The sequence below is a fragment of the Camelina sativa genome, chromosome 11 (genome assembly GCF_030686135.1).
Source record: "Camelina sativa cultivar CO46 ecotype springtype chromosome 11, ASM3068613v1".
NCBI classification, from domain to species: domain Eukaryota; kingdom Viridiplantae; phylum Streptophyta; class Magnoliopsida; order Brassicales; family Brassicaceae; genus Camelina; species Camelina sativa.
This window is the reverse complement of record NC_141890.1, coordinates 44,936,553-44,956,395: the sequence shown is the minus strand read 5'-3', so window position 1 is coordinate 44,956,395 and position 19,843 is coordinate 44,936,553. Positions and strand designations below refer to the sequence as shown.

General features: G+C 36.0%; 4 protein-coding genes and 1 non-coding gene across 6 annotated transcripts; 3 read left to right on the top strand and 2 right to left on the bottom strand.

Annotated features, from left to right (window-relative positions):
* Positions 1-1,121: 1,121 nt before the first annotated feature.
* LOC104726099 (uncharacterized) lies at positions 1,122-2,956 on the bottom strand. Its single transcript, XM_010444882.3, has 3 exons — positions 2,143-2,956; positions 1,697-1,830; positions 1,122-1,563 (listed from the first exon to the last, which is right to left on the bottom strand). The coding sequence occupies exons 1-2, from the start codon at positions 2,902-2,904 to the stop codon at positions 1,783-1,785; spliced, it is 810 nt and encodes a 269-aa protein (XP_010443184.2). The 5' UTR covers positions 2,905-2,956; the 3' UTR covers positions 1,122-1,563; positions 1,697-1,782.
* A 3,202-nt stretch (positions 2,957-6,158) lies between these two features.
* On the top strand, positions 6,159-11,091 carry LOC104726098 (kinesin-like protein KIN-12F). 2 transcript variants are annotated; one of them, XM_087471702.1, is made up of 9 exons: positions 6,159-6,504; positions 6,645-7,308; positions 7,385-7,454; positions 8,282-8,383; positions 8,505-9,338; positions 9,435-9,533; positions 9,613-9,654; positions 9,756-10,526; positions 10,640-11,091. In XM_087471702.1, the coding sequence occupies exons 3-9, from the start codon at positions 7,386-7,388 to the stop codon at positions 10,928-10,930; spliced, it is 2,208 nt and encodes a 735-aa protein (XP_087327828.1). In that variant the 5' UTR covers positions 6,159-6,504; positions 6,645-7,308; position 7,385; the 3' UTR covers positions 10,931-11,091. The 2 variants fall into 2 exon arrangements, with proteins under 2 accessions (XP_087327828.1, XP_087327829.1); XM_087471703.1 differs by having other exon boundaries at positions 6,162-6,504; positions 6,689-7,308.
* Positions 11,092-11,215: 124 nt separating this feature from the next.
* Positions 11,216-12,680, top strand: LOC104726097 (mitochondrial import inner membrane translocase subunit TIM22-3). Its single transcript, XM_010444880.3, has 5 exons — positions 11,216-11,471; positions 11,816-11,880; positions 11,973-12,045; positions 12,145-12,198; positions 12,283-12,680. The coding sequence occupies exons 1-5, from the start codon at positions 11,285-11,287 to the stop codon at positions 12,531-12,533; spliced, it is 630 nt and encodes a 209-aa protein (XP_010443182.1). The 5' UTR covers positions 11,216-11,284; the 3' UTR covers positions 12,534-12,680.
* Positions 12,681-15,404: 2,724 nt separating this feature from the next.
* On the top strand, positions 15,405-15,477 carry TRNAA-AGC (transfer RNA alanine (anticodon AGC)). The gene has a single exon. It is a non-coding gene; the product is annotated as a tRNA-Ala (tRNA).
* Positions 15,478-15,701: 224 nt separating this feature from the next.
* Positions 15,702-18,364, bottom strand: LOC104726096 (beta-1,2-xylosyltransferase). The gene is made up of 3 exons (XM_010444879.3): positions 17,158-18,364; positions 16,764-16,913; positions 15,702-16,581 (listed from the first exon to the last, which is right to left on the bottom strand). The coding sequence occupies exons 1-3, from the start codon at positions 17,869-17,871 to the stop codon at positions 15,829-15,831; spliced, it is 1,617 nt and encodes a 538-aa protein (XP_010443181.1). The 5' UTR covers positions 17,872-18,364; the 3' UTR covers positions 15,702-15,828.
* Between the last annotated feature and the right edge of the window lie 1,479 nt (positions 18,365-19,843).

The window sequence follows — 19,843 nt, the reverse complement described above, 5'->3', positions numbered from 1 at the left end:
GCTGTGTATGGCTTGTTCTCAACATTACAATAGGTCAAGACCTCTCGAGACCAGAAGTGTAGCCCTCAGAGCGTTCTAAATAGATCAGCTTGACCTTGGATTTTCTTAATTGGACTGCTTAGCACTATTGTTCTCCCTTTGTTGACATCCTTTGGACTAATTTCTTGAAGCAGATAAAGTATTGTTCTTCTGAGGTTATTTGGTTGTTTTAGTCACACTTAGCTTTGGTAGGGTGCTGTATCTCGTAATGTCTCTTTTGACGGACTTATTCCTCTTAACATATGTTGATATGTTACTACTAAAGTACCAATTGTGCTCTCAGTCATCTCCGATGAGACCAAACTGCCTCATGCTCTGTCATTCCAATTTGACTGATAAAGTTTGTGACATTTTTCAGCTGTTGGAGACGTATCCATAGACGCAGCGTTAATCCTCTGGGAGGGGATACTATTTTTAAGATTCTCGATATGAAGCTTCCCGAGGGTTGTGCTTTGGATGTCCACGCATGCTATCTGTTCTATTATTAAAGTAAAAAATAAGCAATGGGAGATATTGAATCAGCATTTTTTATATACTGAAAACGATACTCTAATATACTATTCATTTATCTTTGAGATTATTTGGTTTTGTAAATTATTGATTGGGAAATTGTGAAGCTTTTCTATTTAACGAATCCAGAATTTCGTTATACATATATGTTTGGCTACTTGATCGTGTTTCTAATTAGCACATACTGTAACAAAAATATATATGCAACATTTTCAAACTATAATTGCAAACATTAGGGCATCACCAACGATGGGTTTTAACTTTTAGTCTCTTATGTACTGTTGTAATTTTTAATGATTATATTATGTACTGTTTATAAAATAAGAATCCTTGAGATTATAATTAAAATCATCCTTTCCAATGGTAGGATATAATTTTGAGTCTCTTGTTTTTTTTAATCTATTTTGTTGAATCTAATCTCATTCAACTTCATCAGTTATGAATGAATAAACAACCAAAACAACATTGAGCTTTGATCCAACAAGGACAATCCATACACTTCATATTAAGGTGAATTACCTCAGTGGCTTCAGCAGGCTTCTTGTTCTTGCTTGGGTTCATCAGTCTTGGTATTTTATATGTAAACATGTGTAAGCAATAAAACAGGGAAAACCCAAGGTAATCTTGAATAATAACATAACAAAAAAAACGTAAAAAAAACAAGTTAAATCTGGAAAGGGACAATATAGAAACAAGAGGAGAAACAAAAAGAGAGAGAGGCGCATGTAGAGATCTAGTGACAGAAGCAGAGAGAGAACAAGTACCAGCTCCAGAATCAGCTCATCTGATAAGAGTGAGACCAACCATCATTGGAATGTTAAGCTCCGCTCTCATCATTTGAATTTTTCTCTGTCTCTGTAGATTCCTCTGCTTTCACAATTTCTTCCACCACTGCAGGAGATTCTTTCTCTGGTTCACCGGCAGGAATTGCCGGTTTATCATTCACCACATTCAAAGAATCCGACGACCAAATCTCTTTCTACATCAACTTAGCTTCCTCGTTCACCTTGTTCTCTAATGGATGCATCAGGTAAAAAGTAAAAGTCTCTTATAAGTCTATATAACACAAACCTTTGATCTTAAGTAAGCATTCCATTTCAATGCAAGAAGTAAGCATTCCATTACAGGTTCCTAATACGAAACTTACATCGACTAAGATCATCAGTTCACAAACTGAGGAGCATGTTCAATTAGGATGCAAGCTACTTAGGCAAGGGATTCACTAATGTCCGATTAGGATGCCCTTGTGGCCTCAGAATTCTTCTGAGCCAAAGCTGCAGTCTTTGGACAAAACAAACCAAACTCTTTTAGATACATACAGATACAGCACCAAAGAACTAAACTTAATGCAAAGACAGCTACATTGATCAGTCAGAAACTGCAAACTAGAAATATCTAAACCTCTTCTGCAAGATTATCCCAAATCTCCAAAATCTCGGTTTAAACACTAAAACATTTGTTACTTCCTCACACATTCAATTCCCAAAATCACAACTTGTTCCCTTTCACCCAATTTCACATAGACAATCAAACTTTTAGAGTGTGGAAGCATCTGAAGCAAAGCTCGAGAAAAGGCACAATGGGATTGTTTACCTCAGAAATTGGTTCCTTTAGAGCTTTCCGGGTGACCCGAAACTGAATCCCAAGCTTCTCTAGATGCCTAGAAAGAACTCTAACAATGGTGGTCGAGCTTTTTAAATCCTCTTCAAGTTTCTCCAACCTTCGAATCAAATTCGTCCCTTCACTCTCTCTCGCTCCTTTGCAAATCCTCATCCATTGCCGTCGTCTAAGCCACAAACCAGTGGCGACTGAACCAACCAATCCAACAAAACCTAAAGACAAAACCTTTTTCCCGATTTCACCAACCACCACGTAATTCACCGCGAGAACCACCGATAACACGGCGGATGATAGAATACAAAGCGCCTCCGCGAATGAAACAAAGCTCCCCAAATCAAAGCCATCGGAATTGGCGTCTTCGAGGTCCGTAGAAGAACTACCTTCGTATGATCCGATAGAAGACGCATGAGCTCTACAAACTCGATCGATCTCGAAATTAGACCGGGTAGAGATGACGTGGCGGAGGAGGATAGGCTGAGGGAATGATAAAGAATTCCGGCTAGAAAGTTGTACGGCGGAGACGGCGAAGCAGATGTTGCTTTTGCTGATGAAAGGAAGCGATAATGATAAAGAATTCCGGCTAGAAAATTGTACGGCGGAGAAGGCGAAGCAATGTGTCATTGCGAGTAAATTGCTCCGATTCCAACTGATTGTGAAACAACTCTTGCTTCGCGAGACGGCGAGAGAGAAGAAGAAGAACCAGTAAAAAAAAAAGTTATATATTAAACGGTTCATCCAACCAGTAAGTGACACGTCACGGTTTCTTATGCAAAATTCAGGTTACCAAATAAGAGGCAATAAGGGCATATTTATAGGGAGATCAGTTTAGGGTGTTCTTAGAGTATAAATATTGTAAAAATAATATAAGATCAGTAGTTAAGAAGTTAATTATTGGGAGAACATATTTAAAAACTTAAGATTTAATAATATAATATTCTTAAACATATTACAATTATAAAAATTTATATAATAACATTTTAATTGCAAACTTATAAAACCTTTACTAAAATTCAAGATACAATACCAAATTTTTATGAAACAAAAAAAAACATTGTAAATAATTTTTTTTTTTAAAAATAAACAAACATATTACTTAATTAATTAAACAAGACAAACATTTTATTTAATTAATACATAGATTAATGTCCAAATTTATTACATATATTCTCAATCAAATCCTCCTTTAATTTGTGATGTGCTTGTCTATCACGAATTATTGTATGACCATCACCTAAACCCTCAAGATTTGAAGGCATATTTACTGAAAACGTAAGATCCGGAGTAGTTCCAGTTCCATCTTCTTGTTGGAATTCACTGAGACGATTCACAATACGCAAGAACAACGGCTTGTTCATTCGAAACCGTCGGCGGAATTGGTGAGCATTGTAAGTCGGATTATCAGAAAAATAATCGTTCCACAAACGTTCATGCCCTTCTTCGCGTTTTCTATCGATATATGTATGTGGTTTCCTTTCTGCCGGAATTTCCTCTTCAACAGCTTCAAATTGGTTACTAAATTGCTCTTGAAATAATTGGTTTAAACTATCATTATTGGGATCATAATGTTAGTGAAAATTGTTGGAAGAAGATGCCATAAAAGGGTTGAGAAAGAAAATGTTCTTGGTGAAAGAAAGAAAATGGTTTGATTTTGAGTTGGTATGTTTGATTTGCTTGATTTGATCTTGTGCTCTTCTCATATATATAGAACTTTGGTCATTTCGGACAAGAGTGTATGTTTTGCATGTGAACAATCGGACAAATACATGTGACTTAGTCTTTAAAACTACATTCCAAACACCAAATTCCAAATACATGTGACTCAATCTTTAAAACTACAATCCAAAGCAAATTACTTTAGCTAGATCACTTGGTCCTTGAGCTGGTTCAGTTGTGTCTCATAAGCAGGTAGTGGTTCAGCTTCACGGTTCGACAGACTTGTGAATCCAATCGCAGTTGATGGTTGCGGAGGATAGTAACACCACTCAAACACAAACCATTTAGACTATAGTAGCAATTCAAACCAATCTTTAAACCAATCACTCAAACACCACTCAAACAAAAACCATTAGACTATAGTAGCGATTCAAACCATTAAACTCAGACACCACTCTTCAAACACAAACCATTCAATCATATTATACAATAGACAAACCAATCACTCAAACACCACTCAAATCTTTAAACCAAAATGGTCGAACATTGCATTACATATAGTGAGTTTGACTTACCTTTTACTTTCGAGTAAGGAATGTTGTTGATGGTGGTCCGATTTAATTTGCTCTGGTTAACCTCACCTACAAGCCTCATAAACAAACCAAAATTGATTAATGTTTATCGGTGTAAAGTTGATTTCAAATAGAGGGCAAAATTGATTAGAAATCACTCATACAAATCGATTAAGGTTGATTTTCAATACAACACACGAAATGAGATTAGGTTTATAACACACAAAATCGAAATCCTATAACATGATACTAAATCGAAACCTAATTCAGAGATGAGATTAGATTTATATCGCCGGAGATTACCTTGTCTATATCGCCGGAGATGAGATTTGCGAGCCAGAGGAGACAGAGGAGACAGAGAAGACGAGGAGATCTTGAGCTTGGCGAGACAGAGGAGATCTCTAGACTTGGCGAGATAGAGGAGACAGAGGAGACGAGGAGATCGCTGGACTTGCGGACAGAGGAGATAGAGGCGAAATTACCTCTCGAATTTGGTCTTTTAATGGCCGGAAAACACACCAGAATCGGAGACGATGGTGCGAACACAAATCTCTCGCCGTTTCGCCGTTTAGGAGAGAAGAAGAAAACCCTAGCTTTCGACACTGAACAAAATGAAAAATGAAACAAAGTCTCGGTTGGAAAATAATTCTTTCCAATCCGCGAGAGACACGTCACACAAGATCAGGTCCAACAACAGTTCTAGATTAAGATCAATGAGCCTGATTTTAAGTCCACTATTCAATTATTTTGATTTTTATAAGGCCTAAGAACACAACATATAATATACCGATAAAGATGGCCTAAGAGGCAGCTCTTATTAATTACACATTTTCTGATTTATTTTTCTTCCCTTTTTCTTTAAAACTTCAGTTTAAAACCTTTCATTAGGGATAATCTAAGGTTATCCCAACGGGGAGTTGTAAGAGGAGTTTTAACTAAGAAAAAGAAAAAAAAAATCGGATAAAAGAAAAAAAATAAGAGGACATATTACAGTAAAACCTCTATAAATTAATAATCACTATAAATTAATAAATTTTGCTGGTCCCAAGTCGGGCCAGTGTAAAAATTAAGAATATTCGATAAGATAATAAGATAATAATTTTTTTGAAATCTCAATGTAAAATATGGTCCCAATAATATCATAAATTAATAATCATGTAAATTTATATATATATATATATATATATATACTGATATAATAGTGTATGTTTCTCCTAAAACTCATTTCTATAGAACATTTGTAATGTTGTATTTTCAAACTATAATGATATCTCTAAAATATTTTATAACATGTCATACAAATAATTAAATTTTAAAGTTTTAATTTTTAGATATGCATCATTTACAATTTGATAATTAGACAAATTATTAAAATATGAGAATTAATATTATTATTATTCATAAATTTAAATTTATGTATGTCATGTGTATAAGTCAATTTGTTTATAGTATTTGTAATTTATTGTCAATAATGCTTTATAAATATTACAAGTTCAATTCTTAAACCATAAAATTTATAACATCCGAAAGTTTAATCTTATTTTGCTATAATTGTTCTAATTCATAATTTAAAATAAAATAAACAATTAAAAATATATCTATAAATTAATAATTATTAATTTACACTGTAAATATTATAGATAAATTAATATCACTATAAATTAATAAAATGTTTTAGTCCCAACATTATTAATTTATAGAGGTTTTACTGTATTTAGTAGACTCGATTTTGACATAAGAGACGACCATACGTGTCACGTTTTTGTTGGGCAACCGATTAATAGAAGATTAAAAAAAAATTTGATGGTCGATAGTTTTATTTCTTTCTCTCCCTCTCTCTCTCTCTCTCGATGGAAGACGCGAATTGACAATGAAGGAGATAGAATCAAAGATATGGAATCAGATGATTTGGGCATCGGAGGAGATGCGAAGCGGAGGAGATTGAATCGGCGGAGGCGATTAGGAGGAGATTCAATCGGAGGATCCGGCTACTGAATCATCAAACGCCGGCGATATTAAGCTACCCTCGTCGCCGACTTACTTTGAACGGCCCTCTCTCGCCGTCGAGAAGCATGGTTCCTTCATCGTCGAGTACAACGTCCCTAAGAAGGTAAAAAAACAACTCTTTGCTTCTCCCTTTTTAATTAAGTCAAAGTTCCTTTATTTTCAATTGATTGATTCAAATCCTCTGAAGAATTGAGGCAAAACCAAACAATTGCAGTAGAACTAAGAGTTTTTGGGTTTATTTAGGGTTGGTGTAATCTGAATCACTCTGAGCTCACTTCATGTTTCAGCACTTCTAAGGAAGAGATTATTTCTGTCTGTTTGGATACCAAAATGTTGGACACTGGCTCCAAAGATGCAATCTTATGTTTGGTGGGGATGGGAGAAATGGGAGAGAGAGAGATTGACTGGATGGCATTGGAAGGAATCAACTTGCCTCTAGCATTTACAGGGCAAGAAGCTATTTCAACAACAGTTTCCAACATCCTTGCGTCACAAAAACAGAACATTACTCGGGGGTACAAGAATCCTTTGGGATGAATGAGTTGATGCAGAAGGAGTTTTATGGCTATGATCAGAACATGTGTAGTATGGGTAACATCAATAGCAGCAGCTTTCAACATCCTTGCGTCTCAAACACAGAAGCAGTACAAGAATCTGTGAATAACTATGGGCTGGATCAGTTGATGCAGATGCAGCTTTATGGTTGTGATCAGAACATGTCTAGTATGAGTAACTCCGGGTTGGTGCAGCATGAAGTTTATGGTTATGATCAGAACTTGTATACGAGTGATATTACCGACAGAAACGTTCCAGATCCTAGTCTCTCAAACACAGTCTGAGATTTCTCTAAAATCAATCAAACTGTCCAATTATGAAGCTGTCTATGCATTGCATTGGTGTCTATTTGGTAGGAAAATTTCTTGGAATTATTTAATCTGCTTTCCTATATGAATTTCTTAATATACCACACGTTTTATCTTCAGAATGTGTCGGGCACTGATGCCTGGAGATGAAGAGAGCGTGAATGATGAAGCAATATGGGAAGCTCTTCCTGTAAGTCATACTACGTACATGTTTTCATTTAAGGTCTAAGCTGTTGTTAAAAGTGATTGGTTGGGCAGCTTAAGACAATATCACTTTTGTCTTTACTTGCTTAAGTTGCATTTAGTTTCTATGTGTGAGTTATCAGTCATATACTAATGTTACCATACTCTTGAGCTGTCTCACTAAAATTTACAAGTTCAATATAGTTCTTTTTCGGTTCTGTTTTAGCGAATAAAAAGTTACCAAATTACTGTGGCTAGCTTAATAATTTATTCTCAAGATTGTTTCTGCAGTTGGTATTATGGTATTAAGCATTTCCTCTTTTTATGTATTTTACTTGTCATTTATTATGTTTTAATGTTTCATATGTTTTAAATTTTATGAAATGCAATAATTTTATAAACATATATCTCAAATGCAATAATTTCATATTCTAATTTAGATTTTTTATTTAAAAAAAAAATTAATTAAGAGACTCAAAATAAGAACCCACCATTGGGGGAAAACTTTTAATTAACAAACTCAAAGTTCTTAACCATCTCAAACTACAAAATATATGAATAAACAATTTAAGAGCCCCTAAAATAAATCTCCCTATTGGGGTTGCCCTTATAACATAACGGAAAAAATGTCACTATCATCTCCGATACCCTACATCTCTTTCCTTTTAGTTGCTTAAAATCTTATGTTCCATTTATTAACGTACAAATCATCTGCGACTCATCAGGTTAGGTTTCAACTCAATGAGCTTTCTATATAGATAAGGTTTCTAATTCGAGTTTGATACATCTCAGATCTAGTTACAGTCTCTGAGTTTTCAATTTGAATTATAACAGCTTGAAGAGAAGAGCGTACTCGTCGCTAGAATTAACTCAATGGTTAATGAGATTACAGAGGAAGATGATGACTCACTGGGTGACCAGATTCGTGAACTAAAGGTTTCTTCCTTTTTGTCATATAATATTGATTGCGGTTTTGGTTGTTGTGTCGTGTAGTGTGTTTTACATTATGGTGTATGTGTGTGTATTAATTATGTTGGTTTTGTGGTTCTTCTTATAGGAAGAACTAATAAGAACCAAGTCTGATGGGTTCAAACCTGACGGAAGCAACTTTGTGAGGGAGAGTTTGAGTCAATTGAGAAACAGCATCAACAAGTCTTCTTTAGTCATGTCGTGTGCTGACACCAACAAACAAGGTTCAGAAAAGGAAACAATGTATGAGGATCATGAGGACGATGGTGATGTTATGGAACTGAGTAAACATATCAACAAGTTTCACAGTTACTGCGATTCTGATGACATGAGGGATTCTCTTCAGTCCTCATTCGCAAGTGCTTCAGGCTGTGAAGCTGAGTCAATGAGTGGAGATGAGATTTGCTCTGTTGATAAACACAAAGATTGTGCCTTGGCTCATTCTGTTCCAAACACTGTGGGAAATGGGATCTCAATCACTTTACCGCATCAGACACGTATCCTTGAAGAGCCACCATTGTCAGAATCTCCAAAGATTAGGAATTTCAGGAAAAGCGTGGCTGCGTCGACAAAGTTTCAGGCAAGTCCTAGGAATGTAAACGAGATCTCAGACATTGGAAACAAAAACGTCCAACAGTTTGGTCCTTCTATGTCTTCCAAGAAGCATTTAAGTCCTACAGATTCTCTAGCTGCGAGTCTCCAGAGAGGACTGCACATTATAGATTGTCACCAACGGAGCTCACTCTCAAACAGATCTTCTGTTTCCTTCTCCTTTGGCCATCTCTCTCTGAAGCCTTGCGATGAAAGCGATAATCTCAGTGCTTCGGTTAAACTGTTACAAGAAGATAGACCAAAAGAAGGTGGATCATCATCGATTCTCCTCTGTCTTTCTTGCAGACAGAAACTTGACCAAGAAGCTGAAGTATGTCTACAAACCCTCAGATGCATTTTTGTTCCACTCACTTAAGTTTCTTTAGTTGGCTAATTCGTTTTGACTGCTTATATGTTTTATTATCAGGGAGTATATAAGGCAATAGAAGAAGCTTGCGCGGACGAGAAGCATCTCAAGAACATGTGTGTGGAGCAGGCTACCAAAATTGAGCATCTAACTAGTCTGGTAAATATCTTATAAACCTATGATGAGAATAAGGTTGAACATAAGTTTTCTGACAATTTGTTTTTTTTCAATTCATCAGTTAGACCAATACAAAAAGAACACTGTGCAGGAGTCAAGTAAGGTAAGGCAACGAGTTAACAATTCAAAGAAACATGCACATTAGTAAATTGTTTGCAAGATATTGGATAATAAACTTTAGCTATGCTTTATCTGTTTGTGCAGCTAATGAAATCCGATGATGTAGAAGATGAGACAGAGGTCGTGAAGGAAACATATGAGACAAACCAAAGTAGTGAAGGGTTTGGGAAAGTAAGGATTGATCTCAGTGAAAAGGAAGCTCTTTTAAAGGAGATTGCAGAGCTCAAAAGCAAGCTGCAGCCTACAAAATCAACTGATAATCTGAGATCCTCTTTGCTGTTACGGTCTTTTCAAATGAGGAAGAGCACTGATTTTACCAAGAACACTGAGAACAACAACGATGTACTAGAAGAAGAACGTGAAAGGTGGACAGAAATGGAGAGTGAATGGATCTCTTTAACAGATGATCTAAGGATAGATATCGATAACCATCGTAGACACGCAGAGGATCTAGAGATGGAGCTCAAAAAGGAGAAAATGGCGACAGAGGAGTTGAATGATGCTATTAGTAGAGCTATGATTGGTCACAGTAGACTCATCGAGGAGTACACAGAACTGCAGGAGAAGTATGATGAATTAACTGAGAGGCACAGCGTGACGATGGCAGGAATCGTCGATGTGAAGAAAGCAGCAGCTAAAGCTGCTTTGAAAGGTCGCCATGGGAAGCGCTTTGCGAAAGCCTTTTCAGCTGAGCTAACTGCCATAAGAGCAGAGAAGGAGAAAGAAAGAGAGTTCTTGAAAAAGGAGAACAAGGGCCTTAAAATTCAGCTGCGAGATACTGTTGAAGCTGTCCAAGCTGCTGGTGAATTACTTATCAGACTCCGAGAAGCTGAGCAAGCTGTACAATCCTCTGAGGTAACTTTTATGTTTCACCACTAACAAAGGCCTTTTTTAGAGACTTAGGTGCTGCACTATTTGCTTGTGAATTCTAACATGCTGAGTGATACCTAAAAAACCTATAATTGCAGGAACGTTTCAGCTTAGTAGAAGAAGAGAATGACAAGTTGAAGAATCAAATGGAGAATTTAAAGAGTAAGCACAAAACAGAAATGAGCACAATGAAGCAATACCTAGCAAAAACCAAATTACCAGGGTCTGCATTAAAGCCATGGTTCAAGGAGAATGAGCAAGAGAAAGAAGAAGAACATGTAACATCATCAGAACACAGAACCGGTGTGGTGAGCTATGACGATTATACAGACGATCAGGCATGGAGAGCCGAGTTTGGAGCCATATATCAAGACCATGACCATTACTGATTTGATCATTTCATTCCAAGAACAAAAACTTGTTTTACCATGACCTACCTTGGGTCATTTCATCTTTTTTTATGTTGCCTTTAAAAACCCCTAATCGTTTTGTTATTCTTGTTGTTGTCTTTACATCTTCCATTACTTTATGGGCATGTTTGCATCCATCACCAGCATTGTCAATTCTTTTAGTGGGCTCTTCTTAGTGAAACAAGCGGACCAAAATTGAGGCCCATACTATTTGGGCTACAGGTGAAAAAGCAAACCAGAAGAAGACAAAACAAAAATCTGTTTTTTTTTTTTGTTTGAAGATTAGGTAGAGAAAACGCAAAAGTTGTATTTTTTTTTTTTTTTCCATCAGATATGGCGGCCGAGGATTCTGCAAACGGGAGTTTTGATTCCGATTCAAAGACTAACAATGAAGCTAATGATGTTAGTACTAATCATGACAGTTCAAAAGCATTAGTAATCCCTTCTCCCGCCGTTTGTCTTGTACGTTTCGCCGGAGATGCAGCTAGCGGCGCCGTCATGGGCTCTGTATTTGGATATGGTTGGTGATGATTTCAATTTCTCTTTCAGTTATCTACGTTGTTGATAAATTAAGACTCTTTACAATCTTTAGGTGTTGGTATGGTAGATTAAAAGGTTGATGGATTCGGTTTAACGACTTTGCTTTAAAGTTTCTAGTAAAGTCTTGATCTTTGAAGTTTCTGTTTAGACTTCATTGGTGTAGCTTTTATAGGAACAGAGCATTTCCTTCCTCAAGTTTGGTTTCCTTTAGCTTTTTTTTTTTTTTTAGTGTTTTGACGACTGGAGAATCAGTATTATGTGCTTGTTTTGTAAGATGGAACCATACATATAAATATATCTAACAGATATAAGTTGGGGTTTCAGGTGGTGGATTGTTTAAGAAGAAAGGGTTTAAAGGATCATTTGTGGATGCGGGTCAGTCTGCAAAGGTGCTTTACATCTTATGATATGATTATTGTTTCCTGTAAGCTAATCTATTTTCCAAAGGCAACTGAATAAAGTTGTTGTGGTTTCTTGTTAGACTTTTGCGGTTTTGTCTGGAGTACATAGTTTAGTTGTTTGTCTTCTCAAGAAAATACGAGGGAAAGATGATGGTGAGACTGTTTTCTAATACTACTCCCTCTTATCCGTTCTCACTCCTACAACTTGTAGCATGACTTTGCTTATATGTTTGAATATCTTCTATTCTGCAGCCATTAATGTTGGAGTTGCTGGGTGCTGTACTGGTCTTGCTCTTAGTTTCCCCGGTAAGAACTGAATTGGTATCCCCTCATTACCATGTACTTTGGCCTAGCTAACAACTATAACTCTCTATGATCATGTATTTGCAGGTGCACCACAAGCAATGCTACAGAGCTGTCTCACTTTTGGTGCCTTCTCTTTCATCCTTGAAGGACTCAACAAAAGGCAAACGGCTTTGGCTCACTCTGTCTCGTTAAGACATCAAACCAAAAGTCTCCATCATGATTTACCGCTCTCGTTGGCTCTCCCGATCCCTAATGAAGTCAAAGGAGCTTTCTCTTCTTTTTGCAACTCCTTAACGAAACCAAAGAAGCTCGAATTATTTCCTCGTGCTCGTTGATTTTTTTTCCTACTTTTTCTTCTTCTGCTTTTTGTTGCATGAGAGCCAATGAGAAAAGAGGTGTACCTTTATTTGTTTTCATAACAAAGTTTCTAGGACTAAAAGTCTAGAACTAATTTTGAAAATGTTAGTTGAAATTTCGCAGTCTTTATTATGTGTCGCCTCTAAATGGTAGTTGATCATTGGCGTTTTAAGCATTAGATATTTTAGAGGGTCTTCTATTATGATTTCATATTTTTGTATGATATTAGTAGGTGAACTAAAGTTAATTTTTGCGTGGTTTTTGTTTGTATTTGATTTTTTTTTTGTTTTAATGAATTTTCTTTAAACACTTGAGTTGTAAAAAGAATTTGAATTGAAATAATAATGAAATAAATTTGGGGTTTAGTTGATTGATTTAATCTTGTGTACCAAACGATTTTTACACTAGTTAATTATTTTGAAGGATTTGGCGTTATACATTTTTCATTGACCACAAGTCAATTTGCATTTGCTAAATGGTCCTTTGGTTTTGTTATCAAAACCTAGTATGATACATGATCCAGATCGAGAAAATAGCTTCTATAAATGATTAAATCAAACCGAACCTTTTTAGCCTCTTTATAAACAATCCTTTGGTTCTAAGTTTTAAGCAAAGTGATTTGGAGAAGAACCGTAACTAATAACACAAAACCATGGTGGATCCTCCTTCATTTTCTTTTCAAATGGTTTCACTTTCTTTCTCTCGCATCATCATTCATTATAATCATCATGACATGGACATTACACATTATCATCAATTCATCATCATGACTTGTTCCCTTTTTCTTGCTGACTTGCGTTCTAAGGCTTGATTGATGATACTCAGACTAGTGGATGGGACAAAACTTAAATCTATGCATAAGCTTTTTAAAGACATTCAAGGTTTTTTTTTTTTTTTTTGTCTCAATTTAAAATATAGCTTAATTTGTTTTACATCATTCTTGTAGAGGGGGTATTGAACTTGTATTTTAAAGAATTTGGTGGGATTTTAATATTTTAGGATTTTGCAAGATTTTATTGAGCTTTTAGAAGATTTTTGGTTATTTGTTAGAGTTTTTATATATATTTTTTAAAATATTTGTGATTTGGATAGATTCTCGTTTCAGATTTTGGAAGATTTTAGGATACTTTATAACAAAAAAAAATTGCCGTTAGAACTCTAATGACAATGATAGATGCTTTCGACTTCTCATCAATTTTTCATGAGACTGACCGTCGTTCAATCATCAAATTCATCGCTTACCTTGTCTATTGGAAGAAGATGAAGTCTGTAAGAGCCTAAGAAGCAAATGTTAGAGAAAAACCAAGGTGGAAGTATCGAAACATAAGTAAATGATGGAGGTGTTGTTCTTTGTACGCATTGCTCTAACTTCATTCAACAGACCGTTTGCTATCTTCTCTGCAACATTCTCTGTCCCTCTTTCTCTTTCATATGTTCCATTTGTTTTATACATAGACACTATATTAGATCCAGGTTCTAAGACATACTACTAACAAATGTATTGATGATTCAAAAAAAATTGTTTACCTGAAGTACAAGCTGCGCAGATTTCTTCAGACTTACCATATCCCATAACCCATCACAACAGAATTATTTTTTTTTGGTTTAATGTTAAATCCATCACTACAGATTTTTTTTTCTTTCAGTTACTGGAATAAGCAAAAAAGAATGAGAACAAGGGATGTGGTAAGTCTGAAGAAATTGATTGAAAGCAGAGTCATATATAACCGTATTTGCTCATGCCTAAATGTTTTAGTGTAATCACTTGTGAATCTCCGCAGGCGGAACGTACACAGAGACAAGGAGGTATGGTGATGTGTGCGTCTGTTCTTGTCATCCTCTGCTTCATCATGCTAGTACTCTTAATCCTAAAGGAAATTCTCTTGTGGCCCAAGAAAAAATGTGATAATTCATCATTATCTTATGTTTTAATTCTTATTTGTTTTATACCAGCGATCACTTGCTATTGATCTCCAAAACCTTTCTATGGAGCTTCGCAAGAAACAGTCTACATATTTGAAACGCTTGAGACAGCAAAAAGAGGTATGTTATGACTCTCTGTACATTTCCTATGCTTGAGCGAGCCTTAACTATTTGTGACGCTGAAGTTGCTCATTTGTCGAGTCTCTTGTTCTGTTCTTCACCTACACTTTTGTTTATATGAACTTTATTATGCTCTTGTTAGTTAGGCATGAACACTTATTAATGTTAAACTCACGCTAAATACACTTAAACATTTAGGCATGAGCAAATACGCTTATAAACAAACTGAGCAAAACGTTTATGTGTTTAACTAGTCAACTGAGCAAATACGCTATATATGACTCTGCGAAGAGCTAGAAGATGTGTCGAAGTGAGACTTCAATTTTGATTTCCCAGGAAATACAGTTTTTTTATTTTTATGAAATCCTGTAAAATTCTACCTTAAAGGGTATGATTTTGAGTGAGAGTATTTTTAACTAAAAAACAAATCAAAATCTCCTAAAATCATTCAAAGTAGTAGTTTTTAAAAAAATTGTGATATTTTGAATAACAGTAGATTTTAAGTAAGTTTTATAAATCATTGATTGAATAACAAGGGATTGTAAATTATTTTAAATGATTTTACATAAATCTAAGTTGAATAACATATGATTTTAAAAGATTTTTAAAAATCATCAATTGAATAACAAGTGACTTTAAAAATATTCTAAAATCTTCTAAAATACCAAGTTCAATATCCCCTCCGTAATGATTATAGTAATATTAATATGTTAAGCTAGTTATAAGTAACCAAAGATTCACATAACATTTGAAGAATTGGTCGTTTTTATTGTATTTATAGTAAATAAGTGAGATAAAAATCAAATGGGGATGTAGCTCAGATGGTAGAGCGCTCGCTTAGCATGCGAGAGGTACGGGGATCGATACCCCGCATCTCCATTTTTTTTCACTTTATTCTTTTTCTGACTTTTATTTCCGTTTCCATTTGATCCGAGTGTCTAATATTGCTGAGAGTGAGAAACACTTCTCTTTTCTTCCCTTCATTCCTTTCTACATTTTTAATGAATATGCAAAAATGTTTTTTAAAAAGGAGAACTTTTGAAATAATAAATTATAAATAACCATTAGAAAGCCTGTTTGTTGAGTATAAAAAGCAAAGCTAATTTACAGAGAACTTGACATCATTAACCCATCTAAAAAAATTCATACAAAGAAAAGTGTCAAAATATCCTAAACTCACCGGTCACCAGAGGTTCGAACTCACTCACTCACTATCCCGAATTCATGTTTTTAGCAGCCAAGGCTCTTCATGATCTCCTTTAGCTTCTCAATCACAGCAGTTGGATCTGCTCGTGAGTTCGCCAGATGCATAGCGTGATACTCTAAACCTTTCCATTTAGCTATAAGCTCGAAATGAGGTCTCTGAAACTCGACGCTTATAATCTCAAATATCGTTGTGTTTGGTGTTGCAGACACAATGTGAGTCAGCCCTGCTCCGTGAGCTCCTATGATCACTGACGCGTCTTGGATGGCTCGGACTTGATCTTTCATCGACATGTGAGCAAACAAGCCATTCACAAGGTTAATCCCGCATTTGGTCAGACCGGTGGAGCCAGACGCGACCCAATGGTGCAAAGAGTCAAACACTTCTTCCTCGTTGATGAGCCGAGACTGGACTTTCCCGCCGTGACGAGGATGGGCTAAGTAATCTTCACGGCGGACAAAGAGAACGTTATGAACAGAGGATGATGATGAAGATGGCGGTCTTTCTGATGAGCGGTGTCTGTTGACAGGAAACCCAAAAGCTGCTCTGATCATTTCGCCAAACTCTGATATCCTCGCGGTCCTTTTATCGTCCGGGTTTTGCCAAAGATTTTGAGCTGATTCCCCCTTGCAATCTATTTCTCCGGTCAAGCCCTTGAAAAGCGCGGTTTCGTATCCCAGAGGTGAAAGAATAGCGTGGCGGAAACAAACCGGTTTGGTGAAATTCTTAGCGTATTTGATTCCGGAAAACAAAGCTGTCCATGTTTCTTCTAGCTGTGTCTGCAAAAGGTTTCACAGCATGGACATGAAACTTCTACTAAATTCATTTTCATTCAGTAAACCCACAAACACATAAAAGATCCATGTCCTAAAACCAAGAGCAACAGCAAGTCTAAAGATAGTTGGGGAAAATGAAACTGGATTTTCTCTACTCATGACCATGAAAAAGAAGAGGAGCATACCGTGCAGTGTCCATCAACGAATACAACATGTGGTCGATTAGGCAAACCGGTGACTCTAGAGGAAACATAAGCGCTATACCAATCTGTCACGGTATGGAAGAGATTTGCGTACTCAAATCGAGTAATAAGCAAGGTTGGTTCCTCCACCCACTGAGGCCAACCAAAACCAAAAATATCAATCAGCAAGAAACTTACATATGTTTCAAAGAAACTCATAAACCACAACCTAATATGAACCAGTGAAGAGCTTAATTCTCATGTTCTCAATCCAATCACAGTAAGATTTTATAAAGAACTTTCCAATTATGCAATGCTCACCAAAACACAATCTAATAAGAGTTCCCTAATAGATTCTACCAAGACAGATCAATGAGCAAAAGAGATGTGAACAAACCTCTTCACAAACGAAATCGTTGGTGTCAACAGCACGAATCGAAGCAACCAAACCCCTCATTGTATGTCTACCAATACCACCTTCTTGAACATATTCATTCAGCAACTCATCATTCACCAGCCGCCGAGAAATCACATCATTACCTCCTCCACCACCAATACGGCGGTGTCTCTTAAAACCTAACCGTGAAGAAACCTCTTCCGCCACCTCAAACGCACCATCACGAAACTCAGGAAGCTCTTCCTCCTCTCTCCTCCCCATAACTTCCTCTAACCTCTCAGCTCCTCTAGACATAACAATCCGATCCGGAACCATCCTCAGATTCCTCCCTTCGCAAATAGAACTCTGTAACGTCTCGCTATAGAAACATCGAAACCAGCTTCCTTCTCCTCCAATCATCGGCTTAAGGAAGTCAACTCTCTTGGTAAATCCATTCCCGAAATAGCCTTCGCAAGAGCGAGTTGGTAGATTCCTCTGCGGCGGCGTCCATGGGAGGTAAGAAGGTAAGATCGGCCACGGTTTCTGAATCGCTGATTGATTACTCACTGAAACGTGAAATCGCACCAAAGATATATGAGGATTCGGCTGCTCCGATGAAGAAGAAGACGACGACGACGACGACGAGTGAAAAACGAAGTAGATGATGAGAAAAAAAGAGTTGAGAAGTAACATATACAAAAAAATCTTCAGAATCTTCGGATTCCGTTTACTCATCTCTCTATCGTCTCCTTGATTTGCGGTTTTGAAGACAAGAGAGCGAGAAGAATTTTGAAAAACCTCTTTTCTATTTTTAGATTTCCATCGATTTCTTCTGACTCGATTCCGAAGTCATATCAATCAACGGTGAAAGGTATAGATTTAGGTGAGACTTCATCGACTGTTTCACCGGAAAGTTGCTGGAATTAAAAAAAAAAAAAAAACGTGAAGATGATGAATCGGAATTTTGTGAGTCTGGAGAGGACCAAACTCTAAAATACCCTTGCAATCAAAAGTTTATTCATCAATACCCTTTTGTGGTCTAAATACCCTTTGACAAAAAGTTGACCAACATATCTCATTTTTACCTTTAACCCTAACCCATTTTTATTTAATAAATCAAAAAATTTTAAAAAGAAAAACATGTGGATCCCATCAATTTTTCTCCACCAATCGGGTTCTTTCTCTCTCCCCTCTCTCTCCCGATTTCGTCCTTGCTCCCCCCACTATTGCTCCTCTCCCCCTTCCAATCAATACAAATCGAGTCCATAAAAATCGATTTGATTCCAAACCAAAGCAAAATATTGGGATTGAAGCAAACAACAAAGCAAAGCAAAAGATTCAGGTGATATTCTTACATTTATTTACCAATGCAATTAGGGTTCTTGTGTTGTTGAGGTTCATCCTAAAGAAATTAGGGTATATACCTTGAATGCTCATTCAATTTATTCTCATTTGTATTAGTGTCGAAATGGGTCGCATACTAAGTGGATTCTAACACTTCATTCGAACTGAATCGTAAAAATATTCCGAAATAAATAGTGATTTTGTGGAGTCGATGTAGTACAACTGGTAGACTAGGTATAACTGATACGGGTACAATCGCTAGCTAGTATTTGGTACAACTGGTAATAGTTTGGTACAACTTAGACGGGTACAACTAGCACAAGTTTGGTACAACTTGGTAATACTATTTACACGAGAGAGGTTCCAATGTGAGTTTTTTATTTTATTTCAGGCACAATGAATAATAATCGTCGGATAATCATCGTTTTTGATTACGGGGGATATTATGCAACAAGGGAAAATGAACTAAGATGGATTTCAAGAGAAAAAGTTCATCAATCTCTTAGAATGGAGATATCTATTGAAGAGGTCAGTTATTCTGCATTGGTTCAGAAAATATGCAGAAAGGCAAAGGTTGATGAAACTATGACTGAGCTAAAATTGAGTTACGTTCCCGAATCAGTGCATCCTAAGAGACCGATACACATACGTGATAATGATGATCTGATGTGTTATTTGGAAATGAATCCAGATCAATTCCAAGTTTTGCATGTGGAAGTCGTGAATAATGTTGAAATAAATCAGGGGGATGGAGCAGTGGGCATTGGGGTATTCGAGGACGGTCCGTGACGATGTACGTGCTAAGATTGTTCTTCCTAATTTTTATGTCACAAAAAGAGGAAGAAAACCAACAAAAAGGATTCCATCAGCCGGAGAACATGGACGCAGGAAGAAGAAGAAAAATTCGAGTAGGAGCTGGTTTGATAGTGAGGGTTCTCGGACTTAGTTTCTTATTTGGAGAACTTAGTAAAACTTATTTTTTCCTCGGTACAACTATTGTCATTTGTGTGTGTTTGTTTTTTGTGGATTATCTTGATAGACATGTTTGCTTATCTTTAAGGGAAAACTTATTTCAGTTAAATTGTGATTATCTTCCTTAGGTTAGTTGCCAAAAATAATTATATTATTATTTATAATTAAAAATTGTAATTAAACTTTTATAATTAAAAATTGATAATTAAAAAAACAAAATAACTATATTATTATTTATAAATTTTCAAATAAAAATAAATATGACAATTGTATAAATAATTAACAACAAAAATATTAAATATACATTACTAATTGAAAGAAAGAATTGTCATAACAATTTTCATCATATTCAAAGTTTATCATGAAACACCTTATACTTTAAGGGTTACTT